The sequence below is a fragment of the Ammodytes marinus genome (assembly GCF_949987685.1).
Source record: "Ammodytes marinus genome assembly, chromosome: 13".
Taxonomy (NCBI): domain Eukaryota; kingdom Metazoa; phylum Chordata; class Actinopteri; order Uranoscopiformes; family Ammodytidae; genus Ammodytes; species Ammodytes marinus.
The window spans coordinates 17,701,327-17,712,543 of NC_137217.1; the positions used below are offsets into that span (position 1 = coordinate 17,701,327).

Below are 11,217 nucleotides of genomic sequence, written 5' to 3' on the forward strand. Positions count from 1 at the left end.
CTTTAAGAGAGGACCACCCAACCTTTTCATATAAAAGACAGTGGTGAGTGTCATAAGCATCTCCTGTAATGAACCTTAAGGCAGAGTGAAAAACGGAGTCTAGGAGTTTAAGACATGATTGAGATGCATGCCTATAAACCACATCACCGTAATCAAGGACAAACATAAAAACTGCCTCAATAATCCTTTTCCTACTGAACAACGGGAAGGTGGCTTTGTTCCTATAAAAATATCCAATCTTTTGTCGCAGACGACAGTCAAGATTTTTTATGTGAAATTTAAAAGATACTTTTTCATCTATCCAGATGCCGAGATATTTATATTCAGTGACTCTTTCAATTTGAGATCCATTATTTGTATGAATATTAAGATCATTAAAATGTATAGTTCTTGCTCTGGAGAAACACATATATTTTGTTTTGTCTGTATTAAGAACAAGCCTGAGGTCCACTAGACAGTCCTGCAGGGTGTTAAAAGAGCTCTGAAGGTTCTGAACAGATTGATGGACCGAATCAGAAATGCAATACAGTACAGTGTCGTCAGCATACAAATGGGCTTGACAGTTTTGTAGCGATGAAACAATGTTATTGATGTAAATTGTGAATAGGACTGGACCTAAAATTGAGCCCTGCGGAACACCATTTGTAACTGTTAAAAACTCAGTTTGGTGGCTTCCCAGTTTTACTGACTGCTGTCTATCAGAGAGATAGTCCCTAAACCAGCTACATGTAGAATAATCAAAACCAATATCATGCAGCCTCTGTAAAAGCAAATGGTGATCTAAAGTATCAAAGGCTTTTGACAGATCAACAAAAAGTGCTGCACAGTGCTTTTTTTGTCGATAGCTGTAACAATGTTGTCTAAGACCAAAGTGACAGCAGATACAGTACTGTGACCTGCCCTAAAACCAGATTGGAATGGGCTCAGAATGGAAGCACTGGATAAAAAGGTTTTCAACTGATTATTAATAACTGATTCTAGGATTTTTGCCAGGCATGGGAGTTTTGAAATTGGCCTGTAATTATTGAGATCACTTTTGTCACCCCCTTTATGCAATGGGATGACATGAGCTTTTTTCCAAACTTTAGGAACAATACCGGAGGAGATGGAAAGATTAAAAATATGGGTTATTTGTTTTGATATTATATGTGTAGAGAGATTGATTGAAAATGGGTCCAAATTGTCCTCTCCCATATACTTCCTGGGGTTGATGGCTAGAAGCGCATCTACAACAACACTTGTTGGAACTGGAACAAGGCTAAAAAGAGGAGTTTGAGAGACAGGCGGTACGTTACTACTGGTTGTAGAAGGTGTACATCCTCCATTTTGAAAGAGTTGACCAGCAGCTAAAAAATTTTTATTAAAAGCTAAACCAATCTCTTTCTGGTCATTTAAAGTCTGACCATTTATTTTTATCTGACTGGGAACAGTGCTAGAATTTTTTTTATTATAATTGACAGCCTTCCAAAATAATGCAGGGTTGGAGTAGCAGTTGGAAATTAAATCAAGGTAGTAATCCGATTTAGTTTTCCTAACCATGGTCGTACACCTATTTCTGATTTGTCTAAAAACTGTCCAATTCAAATCTTCTCCAGAGCGTCTGGCTAGAGACCATGCTTTATTTCTCTCTGTAAATAAGTCAGACAGCTCATTGGTAAACCAGGGGTTCGATCTATTTTAAAACCTTTAAAATTACGCTTAAAAATGATTTTAGGTTGAGATTTTTTTAGATGAATGCTTCTGATACAGGCCACCGGGCAGTGATCATTGATCCCAAGGTCAAAGACACCAGCAGAAACTATTTTATTGATTTGGTTTGATAATATTAAATCAATCAAAGTTGATTTAACTGGGTTTTTTAGATTGGGTCTTGTAGGTTCAGTTATTATTTGTGTAAGATTTAGGTTGCTACAGATTTCTTTGAAAGGTTCAGAGGCACCAGAAAGCCAGTCAATGTTAAAATCACCCATCACAATGACTTCTCTATTTACATATGGAGAGATTAAATGTACTAGCTCAGTCAAGGAGCTAGTTTGCGCTGAAGGGGGCCTGTACACACCAATTACAACAAAACAATCATTGGATGATAAAGACAATTCCAGTGCAATAAATTCAAAGCAGCTTTGAACAGAGACAGCATGTAATAATGTTACAGAATAATGTGATTTAACGTAGACAGCCACTCCCCCACCCCGTGTGGTCCTGTCTATTCTGAATAAACTATAGTCATTTATTGCCACCATAGAGTCATGTGTACTGCTCTTCAGCCATGATTCAGTCAGAACCAAGACATCTGGGTCAGCCTGAGACACTAAGATCTTAACATGGTCTAATTTATTGTGCTGAAGCAAACTTCTAATGTTTAAATGAAGAAAACCCAAACCCTTTCTTGATTTGAGGATGTTTGGTGAGTTTAGCTTTGATATGCTCATGTCCGGGTTATCAACAGCTAGGTGGTCCAACACAATTGACCTATTACACATACTGTAATAGGTACAGTTTTCAAGTTACTTTTAATCCCAAGTGGTCTGTGGCGTGACCTGTATGATCTATGAGGAGGGATTAATGATGATCTGACAGACTGACATACAGGGATTGGGTGAGTTTTTATAGTAATGGATGTTCCAGGCCTGGAGGGGGCGCTAGATGCATGGGGACTAGTGGTCATGGAGGCTGTGTCACGTGAGCTAACTACCTCTTGACTGACCAGGTGTGGAGATAGTCAAACATGCTGGACAGAGTTTGCAAGAGGAGTGACGCTGGGAACCGATTTTATTGTTAAGAGCATGTTGCTGGCCAGAAGATGTTTCCCTTCTTTGTTTAAATGCAAACCATCGCTGGCAAAGTAAGTCGGTCTGTTCCAGAAAACGTTAAAATTGTCAACAAAGGTAATGCCCAAGGAGAGACAATATTGTTTGAGCCAAACATGAAGTTGGCGTGCGCGGCTGAATTAAAGGTGCTGGAGGAGAAGATGCAGCAGGCAGGCGACAGCGTCCTCTGTGCCCCTTTTTTCCCTGTAGGTGAATTGAAGGGGGTCCAGGTGAGGTTTGACAAATGGGAGGATGGTCCTGAGCAGCAGTTTTTCTAAGCATTTCATGATTATGGGTGTGAGAGCGATGGGGCGGTAGTGATTTGGTTCGGTGGGTCATGGTTTTTTGGGTACCGGGATTATGGTTGCACTTTTCCAGAGGAGGGGTATTGTGGCTGTAAGGTAGGATTCACGGAAGAGGGAGTGGGCGATTGGAGCCAGCTCAGCGGCACAGGTCTTCAGCACCCTTGCTGGGATGCCGTCAGGTCCTGGGGCCTTGGATGGGTTGCACCGGCTGAGCTGGTGCCGAACTTCCTCCACTGTGAAGGGGGCAGGCTCATTAGGATCTATTGGGGGGAGAGCCTGCAGTGCTTGCATGCAGTCGTTTGTGAAATCCTGTGAGTCAAACCGGTTGAAAAATGTGTTCAGTTCAGTGGGGAGAGCATGTGCGGTGTGTGATTTTGTTTTGCTGCGAGTGGATTTGTAACCAGTGAGTGTGTTGACCATCTGAAAGGCTTCTATTGTGTTCATGCAGCTAAACTTGTGCTCCAGGTTGTTTTTGAACTGTATTTTGGCCATGAAGATTTTATTTTTAATATTACGGTTTGCAGATTGGAGACCAGCTGAGTCCTTGAGCCTGAAGGCTGTGTGCTTCTCTTTCAGGCTATTTTTTATTTCAGAGGTAATCCAGGGTTTTGAGTTGGGGTATTTTTTTATTGCTTTCACTGGTATGGTGGTATGTATGCAGAAGTTGATGTAATCGGATATGGCAGTGACTTTAGTATCCAAATCTCCGTCAAAGATAGTCCAGTCGGTGCATGCCAGGGAACCTTGGAGTTGTGCAGTGGAGTCCTCCGACCATTGTGGGGCGCTGTAGGACTGTGGGGGGAGGCGTTTCAGTACTTGTTTGTGCAGCGGAAGTAAACAGATGACGTTGTGGTGATGAGCGGTGGATATGAATTTGTCCTGAAGGCGTCTGAGATGTTACCGTAGCATAAATCCAATATGTTGTTTCCTCTGGTAGGAGTGTCAACATACTGCTGGAATGTTGGGAGCACGGAGTCGAGTCTGCAGGTGTTGAAGTCCCCAAGGATAAGCACTGGCGCCCCGGGGTACTTAGCTGCCATAGCTTTAGCATCCTCGGCTACCAGCTCTGCCGCTACGTTGACGTTAGCGCTGGGTGCGATGTACACACAGCTGACCACAACAGTTGGGTATTCCCGAGGGAGATAGTAGGGGCGAAGGGACACGGTGAGCATTTCCAGGTCGGGCGAACAGACCCTCAGGTGCGTCTTGATGTTGCTACACCACCTGTTGTTGATGTAAAGACAGAGCCCGCCGCCTCTCGTCTTCCCCGATTTCCTGGTTCTGTCTGCCCTGATGATGGTGAAGTTGTCCAGGCTGACCTCGTCATCGGATACCGACTCGTCCAGCCAGGTCTCAGTCAGGGCGATGATGCAGATGTCTCTGAAGGCCCTTTCCATTCGGCACCGGGCGTGAAGGAGGTCCATTTTGTTCCGGAGGGAGCGGACATTCGCGTCTCCCTCTTTTCCTTGGCCGAAGCTCTGGTGGGATAGCTACCGCCGGCTTGATGTAACACAGCGGTGAGCTACGGTGGAGCAGGAGTTCATCGCGGCCGTAGGTGAGTAATCCGTTGACAGTGACAGGTTTTAGAGCGAGGCTGTCGCAAATTAGCCATACAATAGTCACTGGAATGATGAATGATTTGTAGAGGGTGGATTTATGCTCTTTTTAGCTCACAATTCGCACTGAAAAAGGCATTGGTGGCAGCCATTACAAGTCCACAAGGGCTGCCGCTATACTGCCCTACAAAGGCAAAAGACCTTAACTCACCAGAGAATAGAACTGAGAAAAATGAGTTCAAAGTTATTTTGTTGTCCTGCCAAATCAGTTGTAAGTAGATTATTGAAAATTTGGCATGTTATTGTATGAAAAGGAAGTTATTTATCCCCCAAAAATCTAAAAATGTTCTGCTTCAGCGTCTTCTCGACTTAAACCGATCATTTACAAAACTAATGACGGAAAAGTGATTGTGGAAGATGAACTACTGAACTTTCTTGTGGTAAAATGAGAACCTTAAGCCACGATGAGATTGTTTTGCTGGTGACAAGTACTTTTACTTCCGAACGGATTGACGCCGCCAAGAAGGCTTTGTTTGAGGTGTGCCCTGACACTTCTCAGCGCTGTACTGCCTTCAAAGGCCAACAGAAAGACACTAATAACGTTAAAGCGGACCTATGATGCTTTTTGACTTTTATGACCTATAAACGTTGTTATGATGATTCATAGTCATGCTTAACCATACTAAATTATCAAATAATGACTTACATGCATTTCTACGTATTCCCTGCTGACCGTCTGGGGTGTCTGTGCAGAGCACTAAACACTATTCTAGCCAGTCGAGAAGTCACGTGTTCAAAGCGGTCTACCCTTCCGTAACTTTGTGACATCGCATGTAACTTTGTGAAGTCACCACGCGGATGTTTCCATGTATGGTAATGCTGTCACTTCCCTGTTCGCGTCTGCCTCGCGCCCTTATAGGTCCATGCTCGCGCTTCCCGCCACTGAAAGTGTTCCGGAAGGAAGGTAACCAATCACAATGGAGTGGGGTTTGCAGGAGGGGGGGGGGGGGGGGGGAGGGGAGCGGAGATGGCCGATCACAGGCGGAGGGAGCGGAGATTGCCGAAGCACACACACTCAAGTGTTGACAGGGCGTGCTGGATCGCCAAAATAAGAGAAAGAGCTTCCCGAAAATCTACATAGTTTTTTGTGATGTGATTCGTGTCAGGTTGCTCTATAGCAGTGTAAAACAAGAAATTAAGACCAGAAAAGTAGTATAATAGGTCCTCTTTAAACTGTGCATGAAAGTGCTAAACGAGTGTGGGGAGGATATCCCGAGATTTGTGTCCTACTTTTTGGACGATCTGCCACCCGTCTCGTTCAATCATATAGATGTTTCAACACTGCTCGGCAGAATGCAACAAATAAACAAAGAGATGTGCTGCATGAAAAGTACCCTGGACGCTCAGACAAATGTTTGTCAAAGTTTGCGGGAGATGACAGCTGCCTTTAATTATCGTCTGACGGCCGTGGAGCAGCCGCTCCCCTCAACGTTGGGCCCCGTGGCTGCTGAACGGTTAGATGTGACAGTCCAGGAGACCACAGCCCCAACATCAACTGTGGCGTCTCGGTCACCGTGTCAAGCGCATTCCCCTGCATGGACCACGATAGTAAAGAAAGCGGGTCGTAGTAAGCCGGCGCCAGGAAACTCTGCTGTTCAGCACAGACCTCGCCTGGGAAAAACATCAGCGAGATTGGAGCGAAATAAGACTGTAATAATTGGTACGGGCACGGCGGGCAACATAAAAATTATCACAACAAAGATGGTGAGTGTCTTTGTCTCAAAGTTTGACCCTAATCTAGATGCCATCACTCTCTCTGACTATTTGAAAGATAAACTGGATCGGGAAGTGAAATGTCGTAAAATCGAAACAACTTTAAGTAGATTCAGCTCTTTTTGTGTCACTGCTGAATGTGACAATGTAGCGGAGATGTATGATCCTCATCTGTGGCCTGCTGGTGCTTTCTGTCGCCGGTATTTTGAGCCACGCCAGGCTAAAGTTGCTGGTGGGGGGGCGGTTCGATTGGAAGCTAATCCACGCTACCAGTTACCTGCGCCACAGCCTGTGGTTTCTGATGGGGAGTCCCTTTCTGCTGTCAGCCAGCTAACAAGCGAATGCTGATGTGACTGGTGCGCCCGAACAATATCCCGTAATGAAGAACAATATGCGGATTATATCGTACAATGTACGCGGTCTACGTGTGGGACACACTGCTACAAATAAATCAAGACGCTTTGTTGTTGATACATTGTTGAATGAGTGTGATATTCTGTGTCTCCAAGAGATCTGGCTTGCCAAACAGGATTTAGACAAGTTAAATACAATACACAAGAATTTTCATGGTGCTGGGGAATCCACCACTGACCTAAGCATGAAAATAGTTAAAGGTAGAATAGCAGGTGGAGTGGCCATCCTTTGGAACCGTAGATATGACCCAATGGTGAAAGTGATTAGATTAAATGTTGATTGGGCCATAGGGTTTCAGGGCTGTACAGTGCGACAGTTTTGATCGCATTTGCTACTGAAATTGATCACGTGCGATGATGAATACAATGCTGCTCGCACTAGTGCTAGCGTCTAATACACTTCACCAACGGTAATAATAACCGGAAGGAGACGGCACGCAGTTAAGTTAGTGCGTGTGTAAACAGAACATTTCCTGTGCGCCTTCACATTAAAAGCCTGTTACTAGCCAAACGTGAGTTGACTTTTATTTTGAAGCCGGTAAGAACAGGAAGTTCGCGCTTCACAGCCCTGCTAGCCCCGCTAGCTTCAAAATCAACTGCTTCAGCTGCAGAGAGCAGTCACCAGTAGTCTATTTAAACAAAGTTTGAAATAACTGATAAGCCACTGAAGAACACCTCTCAACACATTCACAACAACCTATTTAACTTATCCTAAATTGTACCAATATATACTTATTTATTTAATAGGCTATATGTTTTAAAGTTTGGTTTTAATTAACAGAAGGACATTTACCAAAAAAAATTATTAGTATGAATATAATAATTATATGTGTATACAAAAAATATATATATATACATTTTATGAGGAGAAATAATTCTGAATCAGCAAAAAATTGCAATTTGCAGGTTAGATTATTTTGTCTAAATTGCAATCAGTGCACCCCTATTCATTTTTCTACAATTATTACTGCACACACTAGGATATGATATTAATTGAGAATTTCAAATGAGACCAATATGACAGGCTAAAAGGTAATCAGAGCGAAATACATGGGTTAAGGTTATGCAAGTTTTCGATCATACTTTGTGTGCTACTGAATTTATTTTTGTGCTACTGATTTTTTTTGCTTGCTAGCACCAGTGCTACCACCTAAAAAAATAAGCGTACAGCCCTGGGTTAGAAGTATACTTTAATGGCAAGAGGATTACCATTTTAAATATATATACACCCTGTGAATCATATAAGGCTGAGGATGAATTTTTGAACAGACTAGCTTTTATCCACTCCTTCATTGAGGACAATGATTCTACTTGTGTGTATGTCTATGGGGATTTTAATGCTGATTTATCAGATATCAATTCTCTTTTTGCAAAACATCTGGTAAATTTTTGTAATGACAATAATCTTATCATATCTAGTAAAGTATTCTTACCTGATAATAGTTTTACCTATGTAAGTGAGGCATGGCACACAACCTCCTGGCTTGACCACTGTCTGTGCACAGCAGATGCTCATGCCTCTCTAGAAAATATGGAGATTTGCTATGGTCTGGCTACCTCTGACCACATTCCTATAGCTATGTTGTTAAATGTTGACACTGTGCCCCTCCTGGTGGATACTGGGAATTCGGGCAACTCAGTTAAATTAAACTGGGCTAATCTATCTAAAGAGGACATTGATAGATGATATACTGGCTTAATTTACAGCTTACTAAATCATGTTGTATTGCCGAGGGATGCCATTATGTGTCTAAACATGAACTGTGCTGACGCACAGCATGCTGCTGACATATGTGATTTATATGATAACATTACAAAAGTTTTAAATACCTCTGCTAGGTCTTTCTGCAGTCTTAAGAAGGTGGTTAACATCAAACCTGGGTGGAAGGAGTATGTGTCTGAACACCATGCTGCAGCAAGGGAAGCCTTTAAACTTTGGACTGATGCAGGAAGGCCTAGACAGGGTGATGTGTTTGAGTGTAAAAAAACAAGCTAATGCCAGATATAAATATGCTCTTCGTCATATTAAGACAAAAGAGAATACTATTAGAGCGGACTTGCTTGCTAGGAATCTACAAAAGAACAACTATGTTGACTTTTGGAAAGCAATCAAAGTGATGAATAACCATAAAATGTCTTTACCACATGACATTGAAGGTATCTGTGGTTCAGATAACATTGCAAAATTATGGCGTGAGCATTATATCAAGCTGTTCAACTGTGTCAAGAGCAATGTTGTTGCTGTTAATAATGTTGATTTGGACACTAATGTTACAGTACGGCCAGCAGAGGTGGCACATGCTATTGAGACGCTTGATAACAACAAAACATGTGGTACAGATGGTATTGCTGCAGAGCACCTTAAGCATGCCAGCTATAGGCTCTCTCCACTGTTAGCCATGTGTTTCACTGGTATCATGGTGCATGGTGTTCTCCCTGACTCCATCTTGTCTGTTTTGCTGGTTCCTGTGCTTAAGGAGAAGGCTGGCAAATTAAACAGCATGGACAATTATAGGCCAATTGCCCTTGCCAGTACCCTGTCTAAGGTGCTGGAAAAAGTTATTTTAAATAGGATGGAAATGTATGTATTAACTACAGACAATCAATTTGGATTCAAGAGAAAACATAGTACTGATTTATGCATTTATGCTCTAAAGGAGATTGTCGCTAAATATCAACGCCAAAACACCTCTGTGTTTCTCTGTTTCATTGATGCCTCTAAGGCAGCGGTCCCCAACCTTTTTTGCGCCACGGACCGGTTTAATGTAGCAATATTTTCACGGACCGGCCTGTAAGGTGTGGCGCATAAATACATAAAATAAAATGATACGACCTGCATACAAACGGTGGCATTTTCTAAATACAATAATAAACGTGAATCCACTGTGTACTCTTATGCAACTTTATTAGCAGCACCCTCGTAACATCGTGCCAACAACATAACATGAATCCTCTCTGCCCTTATTATGTCCATGTCTCTGCGGCTCTGCCCCAAACACTCTCTGGTCGCTATGGTAACATTTAAACATGCCTTCAAAATAAGACGCAACACAAAAACAAATATAAAGTGCATGAAAAATACAACTCACCATATAGCTAAATCAGTGGGAGCCCTGAGCTTGTTTCTCTGCAACGAGACGGTCCCATCTAGGAGTAATGGGAGACAATGACACCCGAAGTGTGTTGCTTATGTCCAGTCTACTCCGATATTTTGTTTTGGTTGCTGTCACTGCAGAAAATCCCGCTTCACACAAATAGGATGTCGGAAATGGCAACAGGGTTTTCAGTGCTGTTGTGGCGATCTCAGGGTATTCTGCTGTGACTTTAATCCAGAACACCGGCAGAGTGGTTGTTTCGAACATACTTTTAAGGCCGCCGTCATTTGCGATCTCCAGCAGTTGATCTTCTTCTTGCATCGGCATGCTGGATTCCCCTGGTTTGTTGACAAATGGGTTGCGGATCCATTCCTTGGCAGTTCGTGGGTCTTTTGCGGTTGGGAAGTAGCGCTCAAACTCGGTTAAAAGCATAGACAGGTGATCGTGCACCAGCTGGGTGAATGAAGGCTCGGCCTCAGTCTCTTCCAAAACCCCCGCGAATGTCTGAAACATGTCAAATATACCTCTGTTCACGCGCCGTCCCCACAAATCCAGTTTGGCTTTAAATGCAGCTACTTTATCTGCCAACTGGAAGACAGTTGTCATTTTCCCCTGAAGTGACCGATTGAGTTCATTGAGCAGGTTGAATATGTCGCACAAGTAAGCGAGTTTTGCGACCCATTCCTCGTCACTGAAATGTGCTGCCAGCGGTGACTTTTTTTCTGAGAGAAATCTCTGCAGCGGCTCTCGTAATTCAAACACTCTTGCCAGCGATCTCCCTCGGGATAACCATCGTATGTCCGTGTGTAAGAGAAGGTGTCTGTGCTCCGCGTCCATCTCCTCACAGAGCTGCTCGAAAAGGCGCGAGTTAAGGGCGTGTGCTTTGATGTGGTTAATAACTTTAACAACATCATTCAATACGCTGTGAAGTTCCGGTGGTATTTTTCGGCTAGCCAGCATTTCTCTGTGAATGACACAATGCGTAGACTCACATTCAGGTGCAACCTCCTTTATCCGAGTAGTTAAACCAGACAGCTGTCCGGTCATGGCAGCAGCTCCGTCAGTGCATATGCCGACACAAAAGGACCATTTCAGTTTTCCTGATATATAATCATCCAGCGATTTGAATAGTTCTGCGGCTGTGGTTTTGGTTGGCAACGATAGTGCACATAACATATCCTCATGCACATCCTCCTGATAAAGATATCGCACATAAACAAGTAGTATTGCCTTGTTGTCAACATCTGTAGACTCGTCAGCCTGGA

The 11,217-nt window shown here is 43.1% G+C and overlaps 1 protein-coding gene across 1 annotated transcript; it reads right to left on the reverse strand.

Moving 5' to 3' along the window:
• Positions 1-9,958: 9,958 nt before the first annotated feature.
• On the reverse strand, positions 9,959-10,999 carry LOC307259617 (SCAN domain-containing protein 3-like; the record flags this gene model as incomplete). The annotated part of the gene is made up of 1 exon (XM_080039557.1): positions 9,959-10,999. The coding sequence occupies one exon, from the start codon at positions 10,997-10,999 to the stop codon at positions 9,959-9,961; it is 1,041 nt and encodes a 346-aa protein (XP_079895683.1).
• Positions 11,000-11,217: the final 218 nt, after the last annotated feature.